The following is a 22048-nucleotide window of genomic DNA, read 5'->3' on the forward strand; positions in this document are numbered from 1 at the left end:
ATCTTGGGGTCCCCGGGCACCCTAGCCCCCCTGGGAGGTCAGAGCCCCGTCTGCCTCCCAGCCAAGGTCACTAGCCAGCTCCTCAGACTCTGCCTTCAGCGACCCCTCCCACAGCCTTTGTTCAGTTTCCCGGGCAAAGGTGTCACCTCGCCCCAGCCCCCTCCTGGGTTCTCATGTTACATGCTCAGGTATTCTCCTTCGGTCAGTCTCCCATCCCCCAATGCAGACTATCCTAGCCACACACCCCTGTCAGCATTCACAGACCACATTAAGAACAGTCCCAGTTCGTCACATCTCTCCCCCCTTCGAGACCGAACTGAGCGGGGTCACTTTAGCCAGTGACCCGGGGAAGTTCGAACCTACCCCCGTTCCCATGGATGCCCCAGCATCCCTTCCCTTCCTTGGTGAGAATTACACCAGGCCCCTCCAGTTTCACGCCCCCCCTTAGGTCGGGGGTGCTCGAGGGCATTTGCAGTTCGCATGTGGGAAGGGTTATGCGGCCTGTGCCCTTTTCCCACCCCAATTCCCCTGGGGTTCCAACTGGGCTGTGGTCTTCTCCCAGCGCTCCAGTCTGGAGGTCTGTGCTTCGGGCTCTCTTGGTTCAGAGCCCCCCTTTTAACCTTGGCCACCCTCCGGAAAGGCTCCTCTAAGCTGGGCAAGGGTCCTAAAGCCGTTTTCCCCTTGTCCCGGGCCTTCCTCCCCCTCTGACAGGGGTCACAGGATCGGCAGTACTGCCGGACAGTAACAAAGACCCCAGGCCAGTAAAAGCTCCGTAGCAGCCTCTGCTGGGTACGCCAGGTTCCCTGGTGCCCTGAGAGGGGGGTGTCATGGGCCCGGTACAGCAGCTGGCGGCGATACTTCTGGGGTACCACCAGCTGCCTCCTGATCCCCCCTGACTCCATTTCCCCTGGGGGAGCCCATTCTCGGTACAGGAACCCCTTCTCCCACAGGAACCTTTTCCGGCCGCCTCTCCCCATGGTCTGTACCGCACTGAGGTCGGCCAGGTCCCTTATCTTCCGCAAGGAGGGATCTTTCTGCACCTCGGCCTGGAACTCAGCAGCTGGGACAGGGATGGCCACCTGCTCTTTCTCGCCGGCTGGGTCTGAAGCCGCAGCCTCCCTGAGCCGTGTCCCTGGGCGTTCCCTCCCCACCAGGTTAGGGTCCTGCGCCTCGGGCAAGGCACCCTCCCCAAGGCCAGGGCGCAGTGCCCCTCGCCGGCTCCGACTGCGGGTCACAGCCAGTGCATTCTGCGGGTTGCTTGGCCAGTCCTCCAGGTCCCCCCCCATCAACACCTCAGTGGGCAAATACGGGTGTACCCCCACGTCCTTGGGGCCCTCCTTGGCCCCCCACTTCAGGTGTACCCTCGCCACGGGCACTTTGACTGGTGTCCCGCCCACCCCCGTTAGAGTGAGGTAGGTGTTGGGCACCACCTGATCTGGGGGCACCACCTCGGGCCGGGCCAGCGTCACCTCTGCGCCCGTATCCCAGTATCCTTTGACCTTCCTCCCATCCACCTCCAGGGGTACAAGGTACTCTCTCCGGAGGGACCGCCCCGCGCCCACCGTATAAACCAAAAACCCTGTGTCTGGAGCATCCAGCCCCGCAGAGGAGCTGGCCTGGAGCTCTCCTCCCTCCTTAGCAGGTGGTACTCTGCCAGCCCCCCTTCCCTGGGAGTGCTGCCTCTCGCCCGGCTGGGTCTCTACCCAGTCAACCCTCTGTGGGTTTGGTCTGCTCAGTCTGTCCCTGAGCCTGGGGCACTGGGCCCGTATGTGGCCTCTTTGGCCACAGTGATAGCAGCCCATGTCCCATGGGGCCCCTCGAGTGGGTCGGATGGACCTGATGCCGGATGTTCCCCTTTGATGGGGGTTTTCCGTATTCTCCCGCTGGGAGGTCCCATGGTGACTCTCGCTCTGCGTTGTGGTGGGACTGTTCCCTTGGGACTCCTCCCTGTTATCCCCTGACTGGCTCTTTACAAACTCATCGGCCAGCCGGCCTGCATGTCGCGGGTTCTCTGGTTTTTTGTCCCTCAACCACAGCCTCAGGTCGGATGGGCACCGCTCATACAGTTGCTCCAGTACCAGCAGTTTAACCAGGTCCTCCTTTGTCTGGGCTCCATCAGCCCTCTTGCTGGCGTATCCTTCCATGCGGACGGCTAGTTGCAGATATGAGATCTCAGGGGTTTTATCCTGACTCCGGAACCTTTCCCGGTACATCTCAGAAGTCAGCCCAAACTCACGTAGCAGGGCCTTTTTGAATAGTTCATAGTCCCCTTTTTCCGCCTCTTCCAGTTGGCGGTACAAGGCCACGGCTTTGGGGTCCAGTAAGGGGGTGAGAACCCGGAGTCTGTCTGCAGGATGAACCTGGTGCAGCTCGCAGGCGTCTCAAAGGCATCCAGGAAGTCATCCATGTCCTCCCCCTCCTTACGTGGGGCCAGGATGCACTTATCAAAGCTCCGTGCAGTCCTGGGTCCCCCCTCACTCACCGCAGCCGGGGGCTCGCGGCCCTTCAGCCTCGCCAGCTCCAGTTCATGATGCCTCTGTCTCTCATTCTCCTCCCGTTCATGATGCCTCTCTCTCTCTTCATGCTGTCTCTGTCTCTCTTCATGCTGTCTCTGGTGTTCACGATCCTCCAGCTCTCTCAGTTTTAGCTCTTTCTCCCATTCCAGCCCATTCCGCTCCACGGATGGCGAGCGTCGCCGGGAGGATCCCCTGCTGGCCGGGGGGGTCCCTGCGCCCTCGGTATTTGCTGGGCTCCTCCCCACCCTTCCCCTAGGCATAGGAAGGAGGGGTCTCGGGAAGCCCTCAGCAGCCGGCTGACCACTCCCAGATGGGACAGACACTGGGGCCTGCGCTGCATCTGCCAGGCTGCTTCCCTCAGAGACAGGGATCAGTTCATTCGCGCGATCTCCCTTCTCCAGCTGGGCAATGAGCTGTTCTTTGGTGAGCCTCCCAATGCGCACCCCCCTCTGCTTGCACAGCTCCACCAGGTCGCTCTTAAGCCGCTTGGCATACATCTTCCTGCTGGCCACTCACAGGCCTGGGTGCTCACCGCTCCCCACAGTTTCCAGGGAGACCCCTAGTGTGCCAGCCCTTCTCGAGGTCACCACCTCTCTGCCAGGGTCGAGCTGCAGACTCCTCCGCCCCTGGGACCACTCGCTGCGATCCCCCGGGGGACCCTGTTACTGCAAAAGTCCTTCTCGCTGGTCACACACTCCCAGGGGTGATAACCGTCTCTCTCTGACTCCTCAGCACGCCTGGTCCCCGTCAATCCCCCTTCGTTTTACTTCTCCCCAGTCACTTACTGCAGGAAGCGCCGTCCACGGGGTGCAGTAGATCCCACCGCTGCCACCAGTTGTCACGGAGTAGGGGGGGACTCAGGGCCCTGCACCCCCGGCTCCCTGCGATTCACCATGACTCTCAGCCAGCCAGTAAAGCAGAAGGTTTATTTAGACGACCGGAATACAGTCCAAGACAGGTCTTGCAGGCACAGACAACAGGACCCCCTCAGTTAGGTCCATCTTGGGGTCCCCGGGCACCCTAGCCCCCCTGGGAGGTCAGAGCCCCGTCTGCCTCCCAGCCAAGGTCACTAGCCAGCTCCTCAGACTCTGCCTTCAGCGACCCCTCCCACAGCCTTTGTTCAGTTTCCCGGGCAAAGGTGTCACCTCGCCCCAGCCCGCTCCTGGGTTCTCATGTTACATGCTCAGGTATTCTCCTTCGGTCAGTCTCCCATCCCCCAATGCAGACTATCCTAGCCACACCCCCTGTCAGCATTCACAGACCACATTAAGAACAGTCCCAGTTCGTCACACCATCCATCCCCAAACACAGCCATCCATCCATCCATCCATCCATCCCCAAACACAGCCATCCATCCATCCATCCATCCATCCATCCATCCATACATCCATCCATCCATCCATCCATCCATCCCCAAACACAGCCATCCATCCATCCATCCATCCATCCATCCATCCCCATGCACAGCTATCTATCCATCCATCCATCCATCCATCCCCTTACACATCTATCCATCCATCCATCCATCCCCAAACACATCCATCCATCCGTCTGTCCATCCGTCCATCCATCCCCTTACACATCCATCCATCCATCCCCAAACACAGCTATCCATCCATCCATCCGTCCATCCATCCATCCCCATACACAGCTATCCATCCATCCATCCATCCATCCATCCATCCATCCATCCAACCCCGAACACATCCATCCATCCATCCATCCCCTTACACATCTATCCATCCATCCATCCATCCCCAAACACAGCTATCCATCCATCCATCCATCCATCCATCCCCAAACACATCCATCCATCCATCCATCCCCTTACACATCCATCCATCCATCCCCAAACACAACTATCCATCCATCAATCCATCCCCAAACACAGCTATCCATCCATCCCCAAACACATCCATCCATCCATCCATCCATCCATCCCCTTACACATCCATCCATCCATCCGTCCATCCATCCATCCATCCATCCATCCATCCACCCATCCATCCATAGCTATCCGTCCATCCATCCCCAAACACAGCCATCCATCCATCTGTCCATCCGCCCGTTCACTTTGTGACCCATAAGCTGAACTTACCCAAGTGGTTTGTCTGGGTATTTCCTTGGTGTCTCCTGTTAACCGCCCCCCTTCTCCCCCCTCACCTCCCCAGAGGGCTATTACATCTACGTCGAGGCTGGTAACCTGTGGCCGAGCCAGTCCGTGCGTCTGGAGTCCCGGGATTTCTGCACTGCGGACGCCGTCTGTGTTGAGTTTTACTACTACATGGCCGGCATCGTGCAGACTGGAACCCAGCTCCGGGTGCTGGCCTGGGGGCCCTCCGGCCCCGACCTCCCCCTCTGGACCCTCACCGGACTCCAGAGCCCAGCCTGGCTGCTGGGCTCCGTCACCGTGCCCGCCGGCCGCCTGCAGCCCACCCGGGTGAGCGGAATTGTGTGGGCGGGGGGCGGGGCTGGGGGGGGGAGAGCTCCCTTTCCCCATTCTAGGGTGTCCCCCAATTCATTAGCCGTCTGGGGCATTGCTGCTTCCACCTTGGTATCCCTGGAACTCCCTGCAGCAGGGTGGGAAAGGGCCAGGAGCCTGATCTTGGGGCAGGTGGGAGGCCAGGGTAGCTGGGCCCGGGGGGGCAGATCTCGGGGCAGGCAGGAGGCCAGGGTAGATGGGCCCCTGGGGAGAGGGAGCAGCTGGCTGGCCCCTGTCACGGAGTCCCCGGGCGATGCTCTGGAACTGCTCCCCACAAAGCCAGGCAGGACCTTGGGGAGCCTCCTCTCCCTCGGAGCAGACTGTCTTCAGGGCAAGAAGCTCACACGGCTTCACCTCCTGGGTCTCTCCTGGGAGCATTCGGCATATGCCCCTCCGTGCGCTTCCCACAGCGAGTCCGTCCCGGCGGGGTCCCGGGGAAGCCAAAGGGTTCTGCACCCCCACTCCGCAGTCAGACGTGACTTTCAGCCAGCCAGTAAAACAGAGGTTTATTAGACAACAGGAACACGGTCTAAAACAGAACTTGTAGGTCCAGCGAACGGGACCCCTCGGATGGGTCCATTATGGGGTTCAGAGAGCCAGACACCCACGTCTGCCCTCCCTTCCCGTCCCCAGCTAGCTTCAACTCTCCAACCCCCTCCAGCCCCTGCTCTCGGCTTTCTCTCTTTCCCTGGGCCAGGAGGTCACCTGATCTCTTTATTCACCTTTAGCTATTTCCTTGCAGGGGGGGAAGGGGCCCTGGCCATTTGTTGCCAGGGAGACAGAGTGTCAGTGATTTATGCACACTGGCCTTTCCCCACCACCTAGAGACTTAAGAAATGCATAGGGGAAACTGAGGCACCCACACAGTATTCAGAGGAAACATTAAGAACAGTCCCACTTCGTCACAGCCCCTGACTCCGCTCTGTTGACTTAGATCGTCTTTGAAGTGGTGCGGGGCGACCTGCCGTACCTCGACGTGGCCCTGGACAATGTGTCGGTGCGGAGGGGGCCCTGCCCAGGTGAGAGGGGCCAGGGGGGGGTCAGTCTTGGGTGGGTGGGGCTGAGTCCATGGGGATGGGCGGGTGGGCTGACAGGAGAGAGGGGGAGAAATGCCGGGTTGTCATGTGCGTCCGTGAGCATCCGTGCATGGGGCGTGTGCCAGGCGTGTGCAATGCGTGTGCATGGTGTGTGCACAGTGTGTGCCATGGGACCCGTGTCGGGGGGAACCCAGCACACGTGTCCCTCCCGCTCACGTGCGGCTCTGTCGTGTCCCCCACCCTAGGAGCCCCGGTTACCCCACCCACGCCAGCTCCCAGCCTCACAGCCCCCACCAGCCCCGGGGGGCCAGGCTCCTCCCCAGCAGGGACTGCCACCCCCAGCAGCACCACAGCAATGCGTCCCACGGCAACCGCCACCGTAGCAACCGGCTCCACCCCCACTGGCACCATGGCAACCACCACCATAGGAACCAGCACCGCCCCCACTGGCACCACAGCAACCACCAACGTAGCAACCGGCACCGCCCCCAGTGGCACCACGGCAACCAGCACTGTAGCAACCGGCTCCTCCCTCACTGGCACCATGGCAACCACCACCATAGCAACCGGCACCGCCCCCACTGGCACCACGGCAACCACCACCGTAGCAACTGGCTCCACACCCACTGGGACCACAGCAATCACCACTGTAGCAACTGGCTCCGCCCCCACTGGCACCACCGCAACCACCACCGTAGCAACCGGCACCGTCCCCACTGGCACCACGGATACCACCACCGTAGGAACCGGCTCCGCCCCCACTGGCACCATGGCAACCACCACTATAGAAACCAGCTCCGCCCTGAGTGGGACCACGGCAACCAGCCCCATAGCAACCGGCACCTCCCCCACTGGCACCACGGCAACCACCACCGTAGCAACCGGCACCGTCCCCACTGGCACCACGGCAACCACCACCATAGGAACTGGCTCCGCCCCCACTGGCACCATGGCAACCACCACTATAGCAACTGGCTCCGCCCCCAGTGGGACCACGGCAACCAGCCCCATAGCAACCGGCAGCACCCCCACTGGCACCACGGCAACCACCACCATAGCAACCGGCACTGTCCCCACTGGCACCACAGCAACCACCACCATAGGAACCGGCTCTGCCCCCACTGTCACAATGGCAACCACCACTATAGCAACCGGCACCACCCCCAGTGGGACCACGGCAACCAGCCCCATAGCAACCGGCACCTCCCCCACTGGCACCACGGCAACCACCACCGTAGCAACCGGCACTGTCCCCACTGGCACCACAGCAACCACCACTATAGCAACCGGCTCCGCCCCTAGTGGGACCACAGCAACCAGCCCCATAGCAACTGGCACCTCCCCCACTGGCACCATGGCAACCACCACTATAGCAACTGGCTCCGCCCCCAGTGGGACCATGGCAACCAGCCCCATAGCAACTGGCAGCACCCCCACTGGCACCACGGCAACCACCACCATAGCAACCGGCACTGTCCCCACTGGCACCACAGCAACCACCACCATAGGAACCGGCTCCGCCCCCACTGTCACAATGGCAAACACCACTATAGCAACCGGCACCACCCCCAGTGGGACCACAGCAACCAGCCCCATAGCAACCGGCACCTCCCCCACTGGCACCACGGCAACCACCACCGTAGCAACCGGCACTGTCCCCACTGGCACCACAGCAACCACCACTATAGCAACCGGCTCCACCCCTAGTGGGACCACAGCAACCAGCCCCATAGCAACCGGCACCTCCCCCACTGGCACCATGGCAACCACCACTATAGCAACCGGCTCCGCCCCTAGTGGGGCCACGGCAACCAGTACCATAGCAACCGGCACTGCCCCCAGTGGAACCACGGCAACCACCACTATAGCAACCAGCTCCACCCCCAGTGGAACCATGACAACCAGCCCCATAGCAACTGGCCCCTCCACCACTGGCACCACGACAACCAGCCCCATAGCAACCGGCACCGCCCCCAGTGGGACCACGGCAGCCACCACCGTAGCAACTGACTCCACCCCCACTTCTGGATCTCCAGCCCCCTCTGTGACCCCATCGACTCTGCCAGGTGCGTCGCCCCATGGAGGTGTAGGGTGGGTGGCCGGGCTCTTCCTCTCCCCCCATGTCCCCAAATCCCCTGGGCGGGGGCTCTGTGGGGACAGACCCCCGAACTCCCCTGCCCCACAGAGCCCCCCGGGGCTGGGCCCGTTGGGTGGTGGTTTGATCGGACGCTCCCCCCGCAGGCACCTCCGTCCCGTGCCCCCCGAATGCCCATTACGAGGCCTGTGGTCTGGCCTGCCCCCCACGCTGTGACGACCCCCAGCTGAGCTGCGACCTGCCCTGCCAGCCGGGCTGCCAGTGTGACCCCGGGCACCTGCTGAGCGGGGGGCTCTGCGTTCCCCCCACGGACTGCGGCTGCTTCTACAACCACACCTACTACCAGGTCAGCCAGGACTCCTGGGTTCTCTCCCCGGCTCTGGGAGCGGAGTGGGGGCTGGTGGGTTAGAGCAGGGGGGTGGGAGCCCGGACTCCTGGGTTCTCTCACCCGTGTCCGTTTGTCCCTAGCCCGGTGAGGTGATCTACGCCGACGGCTGCCATAAGATCTGCCAGTGTCTGTCTAACAACAACACCCGCTGCTCTGATGCCAGCTGCCGACCCGACCAGCACTGCGTCAGCCATGGGGATGGGGTACAGGGGTGCTTCCCAATAGGTGAGTTCTTGGGGGACCCCCGTAGTGGGAGGGCGGGAGCCAGGACTCCTGGATTCTCCCCCCGGCTCTGGGAGGGGAGTGGGAGCTGGGGGGTTAGAGCAGGGGGGGCTGGGAGCCAGGACTCCTGGGTTCTCTCCCCGGCTCTGGGAGGGGAGTGGGGCTGGTGGGTTAGAGCAGGGGGGGGCTGGGAGCCAGGACTCCTGGGTTCTCTCCCCGGCTCTGGGAGGGGAGTGGGGGCTGGGGGGTTAGAGCAGGGGGGACCGGGAGCCAGGACTCCTGGGTTCTCTCCCCGGCTCTGGGAGGGGAGTGGGGCTGGTGGGTTAGAGCAGGGGGGGGGCTGGGAGCCAGGACTCCTGGGTTCTCTCCCCAGCTCTGGGAGGGGAGTGGGGGCTGGTGGGTTAGAGCAGGGGGGGGCTGGGAGCCAGGACTCCTGGGTTCTCTCCCCGGCTCTGGGAGGGGAGCGGGGGCTGGTGGGATAGAGCGGGGGGGGGGGGCTGGGAGCCAGGACTCCTGGGTTCTCTCCCCGGCTCTGGGAGGGGAGTGGGGGCTGGTGGGTTGGAGCAGGGGGGGCTGGGAGCCAGGACTCCTGGGTTCTCTCCCCGGCTCTGGGAGGGGAGCGGGGGCTGGTGGGTTAGAGCGGGGGGGGGGGGGCTGGGAGCCAGGACTCCTGGGTTCTCTCCCCGGCTCTGGGAGGGGAGTGGGGGCTGGTGGGTTGGAGCAGGGGGGGCTGGGAGCCAGGACTCCTGGGTTCTCTCCCCGGCTCTGGGAGGGGAGCGGGGGCTGGTGGGTTAGAGCGGGGGGGGGGGGGGGCTGGGAGCCAGGACTCCTGGGTTCTCTCCCCGGCTCTGGGAGGGGAGTGGGGGCTGGTGGGTTGGAGCAGGGGGGGCTGGGAGCCAGGACTCCTGGGTTCTCTCCCCGGCTCTGGGGGCTGGTGTTGAGCTCTGGCTACCCCCAGACTCCGCGACCTGCGTGGCGTCGGGCGACCCCCACTACACCACCTTCGACAAGAGGAAGTTCGATTTCCAGGGCACCTGCACCTACGTCCTGGCCCAGCCCTGCAACGCCAGCCTGGCCCTGGCCCCCTTCACCGTCCGCGCCGCCAATGAGCACCGGCATGGGCAGAGCACTATGTCCTACATCCGGGCCGTGTTCCTGGAGCTGCCAGGGGCCTTCGTCGCCCTGCTCAAGAACCGCGTGGTGCAGGTACGGACCCCGGGGCGGCGCTAGGGGGCGCTGGGGGGCAGGGAGCGGGGTGGGGGGCTCAGCAGGGGGCACTCTGCCCTGGCAGGCGGGGCTGGCCCCAGGGTGGTGCTAGGGGGCGCTGTGGGGCAGAGAGCGGGGCTGAGGGGGCTCAGCAGGGAGTGCTCTCCCCTGGCAGGCGGGGCTGGCCCCAGGGTGGTGCTAGGGGGTGCTGTGGGGCAGGGAGCGGGGCGGGGGGACTCAGCAGGGAGTGCTCTCCCCTGGCAGGCGGGGCTGGCCCCAGGGCAGCGCTAGGGGGCGCTGTGGGGCAGGGAGCGGGGCTGAGGGGGCTCAGCAGGGAGTGCTCTCCCCTGGCAGGCGGGGCTGGCCCCAGGGTGGTGCTAGGGGGCGCTGTGGGGCAGGGAGCGGGGCTGAGGGGACTCAGCAGGGAGTGCTCTCCCCTGGCAGGCGGGGCTGGCCCCAGGGCAGCGCTAGGGGGCGCTGTGGGGCAGGGAGCGGGGCTGAGGGGGCTCAGCAGGGAGTGCTCTCCCCTGGCAGGCGGGGCTGGCCCCAGGGCAGCGCTAGGGGGCGCTGTGGGGCAGGGAGCGGGGCTGAGGGGGCTCAGCAGGGAGTGCTCTCCCCTGGCAGGCGGGGCTGGCCCCAGGGTGGTGCTAGGGGGCGCTGTGGGGCGGGGAGCGGGGCGGGGGGCTCAGCAGGGGGCGCTCTCCCCTGGCAGGCGGGGCTGGCCCCAGGGTGGCGCTAGGGGGCGCTGTGGGGCAGGGAGCGGGGCTGAGGGGACTCAGCAGGGAGTGCTCTCCCCTGGCAGGCGGGGCTGGCCCCAGGGTGGTTCTAGGAGGCGCTGTGGGGCAGGGAGCGGGGCGGGGGGGCTCAGCAGGGAGTGCTCTCCCCTGGCAGGCGGGGCTGGCCCCAGGGTGGTGCTAGGGGGCGCTGTGGGGCAGGGAGCAGGGGCACTAGGGGGTGCTGTGCTGCGGGGAGCCGCCTCACCCCAGAGGTGGCTGCATCCCAGCGCCAGGCGGGGGGGGTCCCTGTGTAACCCCGGGCTGGGGGGCCTGGCGTTTGCAGGTGAACGGCTCCCGGGTGACCCTCCCCGCAGTCCCCGCCCCCGGCGTGTCCGTCCGTCTGTCCGGGACGTTCGCCGAGGTCCGGACGGATTTCGGGCTGATCGTCCGGTACGACGGGAACCATTATGCTGAAGTCCAGGTCAGCCAGCAGTGAGTATCGGGAGGGAGTGAAGGAGGGGGCGGGGGGCTTGGTGGGGGGTGAATTGGGGCTTATGGGGGTCAGGAGGGGGCTATGGAAGTTGGAGGTCACACGGGCTCCTGGGAGGGGGTAGTGGGCTCAGAAGAAAGCCCAGAAGTGGGGTGTGGGGGTTGTTGGGGGGTGGAGGGAGGGACTGGGGGTCAGCAGAGATTGGGGGGGTTATGGGGGAACTGGGTGGGCCATGGCTCTGGGGTGGAGGAGTGGGGAGTGGGGGGGTTATGGGGGAGGGGGTGTTGCATCTCTGTCCCCCTCTGATGCCCCCTACCCCCCTAGGTATCGGGGTGCCCTGTGCGGTCTCTGTGGTGACTACAACGGGGACCCCGGCAACGACTTCCGGACCCCGGCGGGGGGTGCGGCCAGCTCGGCCGGGGACTTCGGGGACAGCTGGGGTGTCGGCAAGTGAGTGACACCCCCCCAAACCTCCCATACACCCCCTACTGTCCCCCCCAAATCTCCCATGACTCCCACTGCCCCTCTACAGCCCCCCCAAACCTCCCATGTCCCTACGGCTCCCCTACACCCCCCCAAACCACCCACACACCCCCTACTGTCCCCCAAACCTCCCATGTCCCTATGGCTCCCCTACACTCCCCGAAACCTCCCACACGCCCCCTACAGCCCCCCAAACCTCCCATTTCCCTACGGCTCCCCTACACCCCCCCAAACCACCCACCTGCCCCCTACTGTCCCCCCAAATCTCCCATGGCCTTCCACTTCCCCCCTACAGCCCCCGCAAACCCTCCACACCCTCCACACCCCCAGCCACCTTAATGCCCCAACCCCCCTACACCTCCACCCCCTGCAAGAGAGCGACCCCCCCTCCAGCCTGCCTGAAGCCCCACCCCCCACAGACCCATGGCCCCCTGACCCCCAGGAGACTCCCCCAAACCACCTCCTGCCCCCCTCACCTCTCTGCTTCCCCCCCCAGCTGCACCCCGGCCGGCCCCCCCGTCACCCCCCAGTGCCCCGCGGACGTGCGGCTGGACTACGAGGGGCCCGGGGCCTGCGGGCTCCTGCTAGCCCCTGATGGGCCCTTCGCCCCCTGCCACAGGCAGCTGAGCCCCATGGTGAGTGGGGGGCGGGGAGCTGGGGGGCCATGGGGGTCGGAGGGGCTGGTTGGGGGGTGGGGAGGTCATGAGTCTGGGGGCTCGGTGGGAGTCAGGGGGGCCATGGTGGGTTATGAGTGTAAGGGGGGCTGGGTGTGAATTGGGGGGGGTCTTGGGGAGGCTGGGTGGGTGTCAGGGGGACCATGGGGGGCTATGGGGGTGAGGGGGCTGGGTAAGGGTTGGATGGTGTCACGGAGTAAGGGGGGACTCAGGGCCCTGCACCCCCGGCTTCCTGAGATCGACTGTGACTCTCAGCCAGCCAGTAAAGCAGAAGGTTTATTTAGACGACGGGAATACAGTCCGAGACAGGTCTTGCAGGCACAGGCAACAGGATACCCCTCAGTTAGGTCCATCTTGGGGTCCTCGGGCACCCCAGGCCCCCTCCGGAGGTCAGAGCCCTCCCTGCCTCCAGCCACCTCACCAGCCAGCTTCCCAGACTCTGCCTTCAGCGACCCCTCCCACAGCCTTTGTTCAGTTTCCCGGGCAAAGGTGTCACCTGGCCCCAGCCCCCTCCTGGGTTCTCATGTTACAGGCTCAGGTATTTCCCTTCAGTCATTCTCCCATCCCCCAATGCAGACCATCCCAGCCACACTCCCCTGTCAGCACTTACAGATCACAGTAAGAACAGTCCCAGTTCCTCACATCTCCCCCTTTCGAGACCGAACTGAGCGGGGTCACTTCAGCCAGTGACCCGGGGAAGTTCGAACCTACCCCCGTTCCCATGGATGCCCCAGCATCCCTCCCATTCCTGGGTGAGAATTACACCAGGCCCCTCCAGTTTCACGCCCCCCCTTAGGTCGGGGGTGCTCGAGGGCATTTGCAGTTCGCATGTGGGAAGGGTTATGCGGCCTGTGCCCTTTTTCCACCCCAATACCCCTGGGGTTCCAACTGGGCTGCGGTCTTCTCCCAGCGCTCCAGTCTGGAGGTCTGTGCTTCGGGCTCTCTTGGTTCAGAGCCCCCCTTTTAACCTTGGCCACCCTCTGGAAAGGCTCCTCTATGCTGGGCAAGGGTCCTAAAGCCGTTTTCCCCTTGTCCCGGGCCTTCCTCCCCCTCTGACAGGGGTCACAGGATCGGCAGTACTGCCGGACAGTAACAAAGACCCCAGGCCAGTAAAAGCTCCGTAGCATCCTTTGCTGGGTACGCCAGGTTTCCTGGTGCCCTGAGAGGGGGGTGTCATGGGTCCGGTACAGCAGCTGGCGGCGATACTTCTGGGGTACCACCAGCTGCCTCCTGAACCCCCCTGACTCCATTTTCCCTGGGGGAGCCCATTCTCGGTACAGGAACCCCTTCTCCCACAGGAACCTTTTCCGGCCACCTCTCCCCATGGCCTGTACCGCACCGAGGTCGGCCAGGTCCCTTATCTTCCGCAAGGAGGGATCTTTTTGCACCTCGGCCTGGAACTCAGCAGCTGGGACAGGGATGGCCACCTGCTCTCTCTTGCCGGCTGGGTCTGAAGCCGCAGCCTCCCTGAGCCGTGTCCCTGGGCGTTCCCTCCCCACCAGGTTAGGGTCCTGCGCCTCGGGCAAGGCACCCTCCCCAAGGCCAGGGCGCAGTGCCCCTCGCCGGCTCTGACTGCGGGTCACAACCAGTGCACTTGGTGGGCTGCTTGACCAGTCCTCCAGGTCCCCCCCCATCAACACCTCAGTGGGCAAATACGGGTGTACCCCCACATCCTTGGGGCCCTCCTTGGCCCCCCACTTCAGGTGTACCCTCGCCACGGGCACTTTGACTGGTGTCCCGCACACCCCCGTCAGGGTCAGGTAGGTGTTGGGCACCACCTGATCTGCGGCCACCACCTCGGGCCGGGCCAGCGTCACCTCTGCGCCCGTATCCCAGTATCCATCGACCTTCCTCCCATCCACCTCCAGGGGAACGAGGTACTCTTTCCGGAGGGACCGCCCCGCGCCCATCGTATAAACCAAAAACCCTGAGTCTGGAGCATCCCGCCCCGCAGAGGAGCAGGCCTGGAGCTCTCCTCCCTCCTTAGCAGGTGGTACTCTGCCAGCCCCCCTTCCCTGGGAGTGCTGCCTCTCGCCCGGCTGGGTCTCTACCCAGTCAACCCTCTGTGGGTTTGGTCTGCTCAGTCTGTCCCTGAGCCTGGGGCACTGGGCCCGTATGTGACCTCTTTGGTCACAGTGATAGCAGACCATGTCCCAGGGGTCCCCTCGAGTGGGTTGGATGGACCTGACGCTGGATCTTCCCCTTTGGTGGGGTTTCTCCGTATTTTCCCGCTGGGATGGCCCATGGTGACTCTCGCTCTGCGTTGTGGTGGGACTGTTCCTTTGGGACTCCTCCCTGCCAGCCCCTGACCGGCTCTTTACAAACTCATCGGCCAGACGGCCTGCATGTCACGGGTTCTCTGGCTTTTTGTCCACCAACCACAGCCTCAGGTCAGATGGGCACCGCTCATACAGTTGCTCCAGTACCAGCAGTTTAACCAGGTCCTCCTTTGTCTGGGCCCCAGCAGCCCACTTGCTGGCGTATCCTTCCATGCGGACGGCTAGTTGCAGATATGAGATCTCCGGGGTTTTATCCTGACTCCGGAACCTTTCCCGGTACATCTCAGAAGTCAGCCCAAACTCACGTAGCAGGGCCTTTTTGAATAGTTCATAGTCCCCTTTTTCCGCCTCTTCCAGTTGGCGGTACAAGGCCACGGCTTTGGGGTCCAGTAAGGGGGTGAGAACCCGGAGTCTGTCTGCAGGATGAACCTGGTGCAGCTCGCAGGCCGTCTCAAAGGCATCCAGGAAGTCATCCATGTCCTCCCCCTCCTTGCGTGGGGCCAGGATGCACTTATCAAAGTTCCGTGCAGTCCTGGGTCCCCCCTCACTCACCGCAGCCGGGGGCTCGCGGCCCTTCAGCCTCGCCAGCTCCAGTTCATGATGCCTCAGCCTCTCTCTCCATGCTGTCTCTGGTGTTCACGATCCTCCAGCTCTCTCAGTTTTAGCTCTTTCTCCCATTCCAGCCCATTCCGCTCCACGGATGCTGCGCGTGGCCGGGAGGATCCCCTGCTGGCCGGCGAGCGTGGCCGGGAGGATCCCCTGCTGGCCGGGGGGGGTCCCTGCGCCCTCGGTATTTGCTGGGCTCCTCCCCACCCTTCCCCTAGGCATAGGAAGGAGGGGTCTCGGGAAGCCCTCATTAGCCGGCTGACCACTCCCAGATGGGACAGACACTGGGGCCTGCGCTGCATCTGCCAGGCTGCTTCCCTCAGAGACAGGGATCAGTTCATTCGCGCGATCTCCCTTCTCCAGCTGGGCAATGAGCTGTTCTTTGGTGAGCCTCCCAATGCGCACCCCCCTCTGCTTGCACAGCTCCACCAGGTCGCTCTTAAGCCGCTTGGCATACATCTTCCTGCTGGCCACCCACAGGCCTGGGTGCTCACCGCTCCCCACAGTTTCCAGGGAGACCCCTAGTGTGCCAGCCCTTCTCGAGGTCACCACCTCTCTGCCAGGGTCGAGCTGCAGACTCCACCGCCCCTGGGACCACTCGCTGCGATCCCCCGGGGGACCCTGTTACTGCAAAAGTCCTTCTCGCTGGTCACACACTCCCAGGGGTGATAACCGTCTCTCTCTGACTCCTCAGCACGCCTGGTCCCCGTCAATCCCCCTTCGTTTTACTGCTCCCCAGTCACTTACTGCAGGAAGCGCCGTCCACGGGGTGCAGTAGATCCCACCGCTGCCACCAGTTGTCACGGAGTGTGGGGGGACTCAGGGCCCTGCACCCCCGGCTTCCTGCGATTCACCATGACTCTCAGCCAGCCAGTAAAGCAGAAGGTTTATTTAGATGACGGGAATACAGTCCGAGACAGGTCTTGCAGGCACAGACAACAGGACCCCCCTCAGTTAGGTCCATCTTGGGGTCCTCGGGCACCCCAGGCCCCCTCCAGAGGTCAGAGCCCTCCCTGCCTCCAGCCACCTCACCAGCCAGCTTCCCAGACTCCGCCTCCAGCGACCCCTCCCACAGCCTTTGTTCAGTTTCCCGGGCAAAGGTGTCACCTGGCCCCAGCCCCCTCCTGGGTTCTCATGTTACAGGCTCAGGTATTTCCCTTCAGTCATTCTCCCATCCCCCAATGGAGACCATCCCAGCCACACTCCCCTGTCAGCACTCACAGACCACTTTAAGAACAGTCCCAGTTCGTCACAGATGGGCCAAGGGGAGGGTCAGGGGCCATGGGGGTGAGGGGGGCTGGGTGTGAATTGGGGGGGGTCTTGGGGAGGCGGGGATCATAGGGGGTCATGGGGGCGTGGGCTAGGTGGGAGTCAGGGTGAGGGGGATGGGTGGGGATTGGGGGGGCATTGGGGTGGAGTTAGGGGAAAGGTGGGCCTCAGGACGGCCATGGGGGTCTATGGGGCTGAGGGGGCTGGGGGTTCACCGGGGGTTCAGGGGCCCCTGGGGGGGCTGACACGGGGGGTTCCCTGCCATGCCTCCACCACGCCCTGCCCCGGAGCACTGGGACCCGGGGGGGTGTCCGTGGGGCCCCTCCAATAACCCCCCTCCTCCCCCCCAGACCTTCTTCCAGGACTGCATGTTCGATCTCTGCGCGCTGGGGGGCGACCGGCGTCAGCTCTGCTCCGCCCTGGGCAGCTACGGGGCCCAGTGCCAGGCCCACAACGTCAGCCTGGGCCCCTGGCGCAGCCAGAGCCTCTGCCGTGAGTGGGGCGGGGGACTTGGCAGGGGGCACCGTGGGGCAGGGGGTAGGACGGGGGGCTCGGCAGGGGATGCCGGGGGGCAGGGGTGGGTCGGGGGACTTGGCAGGGGACGCCGTGGGGCAGGGGGTAGGACGGGGGGCTCGGCAGGGGATGCCGGGGGGCAGGGGTGGGTCGGAGGACTTGGCAGGGGACGCCGTGGGGCAGGGGGTAGGACGGGGGGCTCGGCAGGGGATGCCGGGGGGCAGGGGTGGGTCGGGGGACTTGGCAGGGGACGCCGTGGGGCAGGGGGTAGGACGGGGGGCTCGGCAGGGGATGCCGGGGGGCAGGGGTGGGGTGGGGGACTTGGCAGGGGATGCCGGGGGGCAGGGGCTCAGCAGGGGGTGCTATGCTGCAGAGGGTGGGACGGGGGGCTTGGCAGGGGGCACCGTGGGGCAGGGGGTGGGAGGCTCGGCAGGGGATGCTGTGTTGCAGAGGGTGGGACGGGGGGCTCATCAGGGACGCCGTGGGGCAGGAGGTGGGGCGGGAGGCTCATCGGGGGCGCTGTGCTGCAGAGGGTGGGACGGGGGGCTCGGCAGGGGCGCCGTGGGGCAGGGGGCCGGACAGGCGAGGGGCTGGGGCGTGGGTATTTACTCCTCTCTCTTTCCCCCCTCCCCACAGCCATGCTCTGCCCCCCCAACAGCCATTACGACCCGTGCAGGCCCCCCTGCCCCGCCGCCTGCCCTGAGGCCGGGGTGAGGGGCTGCCAGGAGCCCTGCCTGGAGGGGTGCACATGTGACCCCGGCTTCCTGCTCAGCGGGGGAGCCTGTGTCCCCCAGGGGGGCTGTGGCTGCAGCTACGCCGGGGGGGTACTATGAGGTAAGGGGGGGGCGCTTGGGTTTGGGGTGGGGAGGAACTCAGGGGTCACTGTGGGGTGGGGGGGATTTCAGGGGGGTTTCTCGGGGGGTCGGGTGGATTTTGGGGGGTCTCTGGTTACTCACCCGTTCCCTCTCTCCCCTGCAGCTGGGCGAGGAGTTCTTTGGGCCGGGCTGTGGGTCGCGCTGCCGCTGTGAGGGGGGGAACCGGACCCACTGCCAGGCCTGGCAGTGCCGCCCCACAGAAACCTGTGGGCTCCACAATGGCCTGTACGGCTGCCACCCCACAGGTAACGCCCACCCCAGAGATCCCCCCTGCCCCACTGGGAATGCTAGCCACATAGATCCCCCTGGCCCCTGCCCCACAGCTAACGCTCGACCCATAGATTCCCTCTGCTCCACCAGTAATGCCCGCCCCATTCATCCCCCCAGCCCCTACCCCACAGGTAATGCCTGCCCCATAGATCCGCCCTGCCCCACTGGTAATGCCTGCCTCATAGATGTCCCCCCTCCCCCATCCCACAGGTAATGCCCAACCCATAGATCCCCCTGGCCCCCGCCCCACAGGTAATGCTTCCCCCATAGATTCCCCCCGCCGCACAGGTAATGCCTGCCCCACAGATCTCCCCGGCCCCCACACCACAGGTAACGCCTGCTGTGACGGGTTGGGTCACAGAACCCCCCTTGGGAACTGCCCCCGACGTGCTGAGATACCTCTGAGGCCGTTTTCCCTGCCAGCCTGGGTCTGCAGCACCCTGCCTGGTCTGAGCCAGACAGGCTGGCCTGCTACAACCCAGCCCCAGCTCTGACCCATGCGCCCCCTGTCTCCAGCACTCAGACCCCCAGCTCCCAATGGGGTCCAAACCCCAAATCAATCCGTTTGGCTCTGTATAAAGCTTATCCGGGGGAAACTCATAAATTGTCCGCCCCCAGGTATTAATCACTCCCTAGATTTATTAATAAGCAAAAGTGATTTTATTAAGTATAAAAAGGAGGATTTAAGTGGTGCCAAGTAACAGCCAGAGCAAAGTCAGTCACCCGGCAAAATAACACAAAACCACACACGTCTAAGGCTATGTCTACACTACCCACAGGTCGCGCTCGAGCAATCGGGGATCGATTTATGGCGTGTAGTGTAGCCTCCCCTGACTGCCCCGCCCCCTATCCACACCCCCAACCTCTGACAGGTCCCCCGGGACCCCACCCCCATCCAACCCCCCCGTTGCCAGTCCCCTGACTGCCCCGCCCCCTATCCACACCCCCAACCTCTGACAGGTCCCCCGGGACCCCACCCCAATCCAACCCCCCCGTTGCCAGTCCCCTGACTGCCCCGCCCCCTATCCACACCCCCAACCCCTGACAGGTCCCCCGGGACCCCACCCCCATCCACCCCCCCATTCCCAGTCTCCTGACTGCCCCACCCCCTAACCACACCCCCAACCCCTGACAGGTCCCCCGGGACCCCACCCCCTATCCAACCCCCCCCCCGTTCCCAGTCCCCTGACTGCCCCGCCCCCTATCCACACCCCCAACTCCTGACAGGTCCCCCGGGACCCCACCCCCATCCAACCCCCCCCCGTTCCCAGTCCACTGACTGCCCCACCCCTATCCACACCCCCAACCCCTGACAGGTCCCCCGGGACCCCACCCCCATCCAACCCCCCGTTCCCAGTCCCACAGGTAATGCCCGCCCCATAGATCTCCCCCCTGCCCCTGCCCCACAGGCAACATCCACCCCATAGATCTCCCCCCTGCCCCTCCCCCAGAGGTAATGCCCACCCCATAGATCCCCCAAGCCCCACAGATCTCCCCCCTGCCCCCACCCCACAGGTATCGCCCACCCCATAGATCCCCCCTGCCCCTGCCCCACTGATAACCCCACCTCCACCCCACCGATCACTCCCAGCCCCCCAGATACCCACCGCTGTGTCCTGCTCGTCCACCCCCCCCAAGCTATTTACCCTAAAACCAGAACGGGGGGGGGCTATGGTCAGAGCTGGGAGCAGAAGTGAAGATCGGGGGGCGACCCCCCGTTGGCCCCCCAGGTCCCCCCAAGATCTCTGAGCCCATCACCCCCACCAGCCCCCCTTCCACCCACAACCAACCCCTCTGTTCTCTCCCCCTGCAGCCAGCGCCCCCTGCTACGTCTCCGGGGACCCCCACTACCAGACCTTCGACGGCCGACGGCTCGACTTCATGGGCACCTGTACCTACACCCTGGCCCGGCCCTGCGGCAACTACACAGGTACGGGCCCGGCTGGGCGGGGAACGGCCTCAAGGGGGCGCCTTGGCCGGCTCCGGGGGGGCGGGGGGCGGGTCTCGTCACCAACAGAGACATTAGCCAACGAGAATTACCGGGAGGTGAAACGTCCATGGGCCATAATGTCTGCTGGTGGGATATGTGGACGATCTCCCAAAAGCCTGTTCAGGGGGTCCCCCTGCTTGGCTCCGGGGGAGGGGGCTCCCCTTCGCATCTGCCCACCCCACCCCCACTCACTCCGCTCTCCCCACAGGGCCCTGGTTCAGCGTTGAGGGGAAGAACGAGGCGCGGGGGCGCGGGGGCGTCTCCTACCTGCGCACGGTCTACGTCAGCCTGCCGGGGGCCAGCCTCACCCTGCTCAAGGGACAGCGCACCCTGGTGAGACCCCCCCCCCCGCACCGGTCCCCCGGCCCCCTGGCTCTTCTGCCCCCCCGGTCACCTCCATCCACCCCAGTCCCCTCCATCCATCTGCCCCCAGGCCCCCTCCATCCATCCACCTACCCCCCAGTTATCCACCCGCCCTTCCTCCCTGCCCCCAGCCGCCTGCCCCTCCATTCACCCACGCCCTATCCCCCACCCCACCTCCATCCCCCCAGCCCCCTGCCCCTCCATCCATCTACACCCCCTCTCTCCCCCCAGTCCCCCACCCGCCTCCATCCACCCACCCCCCAGTTATCCACCCGCCCTTCCTCCCTGTCTCCCCCCAGATCAACGGGACGCGGGTGACGCTGCCGGCCAGGCCCACCCGGGACTCGTCCGTGGCCCGCAGCGGCCAGTACGTGGCCGTGGAGACCTCGTTCGGTCTGGCCCTGCGCTGGGACGGGAACCAGTACCTGGAGATCCGGGCCCCCAGGTGAGATCCGGCCTCCCCCAGCCTGCCGGTGCCCCTCACTCCCGACTCGCAGCCCGTGCCAGCCCAGCCCTGCCCCCCCAGCTCTGCCGGTGCCCCTCACTCCCGACCCGCAGCCCCCTGCTAGCCCGGCCCTGTCCCCCCCCCCCAGCTCTGCCGGTGCCCCTCACTCCCGACCCACAGCCCCTGCCAGCCCGGCCCTGCCCCCCCCCCCAGCTCTGCCGGTGCCCCTCACTCCCGACCCGCAGCCCCCTGCTAGCCCAGCCCCCCTCCCCCCCAGCTCTGCCGGTGCCCCTCACTCCCGACTCGCAGCCCGTGCCAGCCCAGCCCTGCCCCCCCTGCTCTGCCGGTGCCCCTCACTCCCGACTCGCAGCCCGTGCCAGCCCAGCCCTGCCCCCCCTGCTCTGCCGGTGCCCCTCACTCCCGACCCGCAGCCCCCTGCTAGCCCAGCCCCCCCCCCCCCAGCTCTGCCGGTGCCCCTCACTCCTGACCCGCAGCCCCCCCTCACTGCCGTCTCTGCCCTGCCCCAGCTCCTACTCCGGGCTGCTGTGTGGGCTCTGTGGGAACTACGACGGGGTGCCCGACAACGACAACCGGACACCGGCCGGGTGGCCGGCCGCGGACGGGGCCGCGCTGGGGAACAGCTGGCAAACCCCCGACGACGAGGACCCACAGTGAGTCCCAGCCCCCACCGCTGCCCCCTGCTGGGTACTGGCCTGAGCGCAGGGCGGTGGGATGCCGGCGGAACTACCCGCCACTGCGTGAATCCGGTGCCTTAGGAGGAAGCCCCGGGGAGGCGGGGGGAGTGGCAGGGGGACAGCACGGCTGTTGGAGAGCCGGGGGGGACTGGGGAATCCGGCCCTGCTGGGGGGGCGGTGATAGATGCTGGGGTCTCACCCCCCCAGGTGCCGACCTGACGTCTCGGACAAGCCCGTCTGCACCCCAGGTGGCGAAATAACGGCCAGCTGCCAACGGATCCGCGACCCCCAGGGGCCATTCAGGTAGAGGGGGCTCCATGCTATGGAGGGGCACTAGGGGGCGCTGTGCTGCGGGGGGTAATGGGGGGCGTTGTACTGCAGGGGAGCGGGGTGCTGGGGGGGCTCTGTGTTTCAGGGGGATGCTAGGGGGCGCT

The 22048-nt window shown here is 65.4% G+C and overlaps 1 protein-coding gene across 1 annotated transcript in view; it reads left to right on the plus strand.

Moving 5' to 3' along the window:
• The first annotated feature begins 7929 nt into the window (after positions 1-7929).
• The window catches only part of ZAN (zonadhesin), a 30424-nt gene continuing 16305 nt past the window's right edge, over positions 7930-22048 (plus strand). Inside the window, 16 exon segments of the mRNA XM_065417351.1 lie at positions 7930-8101; positions 8277-8476; positions 8599-8743; positions 9699-9946; positions 11006-11154; positions 11477-11602; positions 12132-12270; positions 16814-16955; positions 17613-17794; positions 17796-17810; positions 17955-18096; positions 19935-20051; positions 20320-20444; positions 20774-20919; positions 21447-21590; positions 21822-21917. Of these exon segments, the coding sequence (XP_065273423.1) occupies positions 7930-8101; positions 8277-8476; positions 8599-8743; positions 9699-9946; positions 11006-11154; positions 11477-11602; positions 12132-12270; positions 16814-16955; positions 17613-17794; positions 17796-17810; positions 17955-18096; positions 19935-20051; positions 20320-20444; positions 20774-20919; positions 21447-21590; positions 21822-21917 (2288 nt within the window).

Source organism: Emys orbicularis, chromosome 15, assembly GCF_028017835.1.
Source record: "Emys orbicularis isolate rEmyOrb1 chromosome 15, rEmyOrb1.hap1, whole genome shotgun sequence".
NCBI lineage: Eukaryota > Metazoa > Chordata > Testudines > Emydidae > Emys > Emys orbicularis.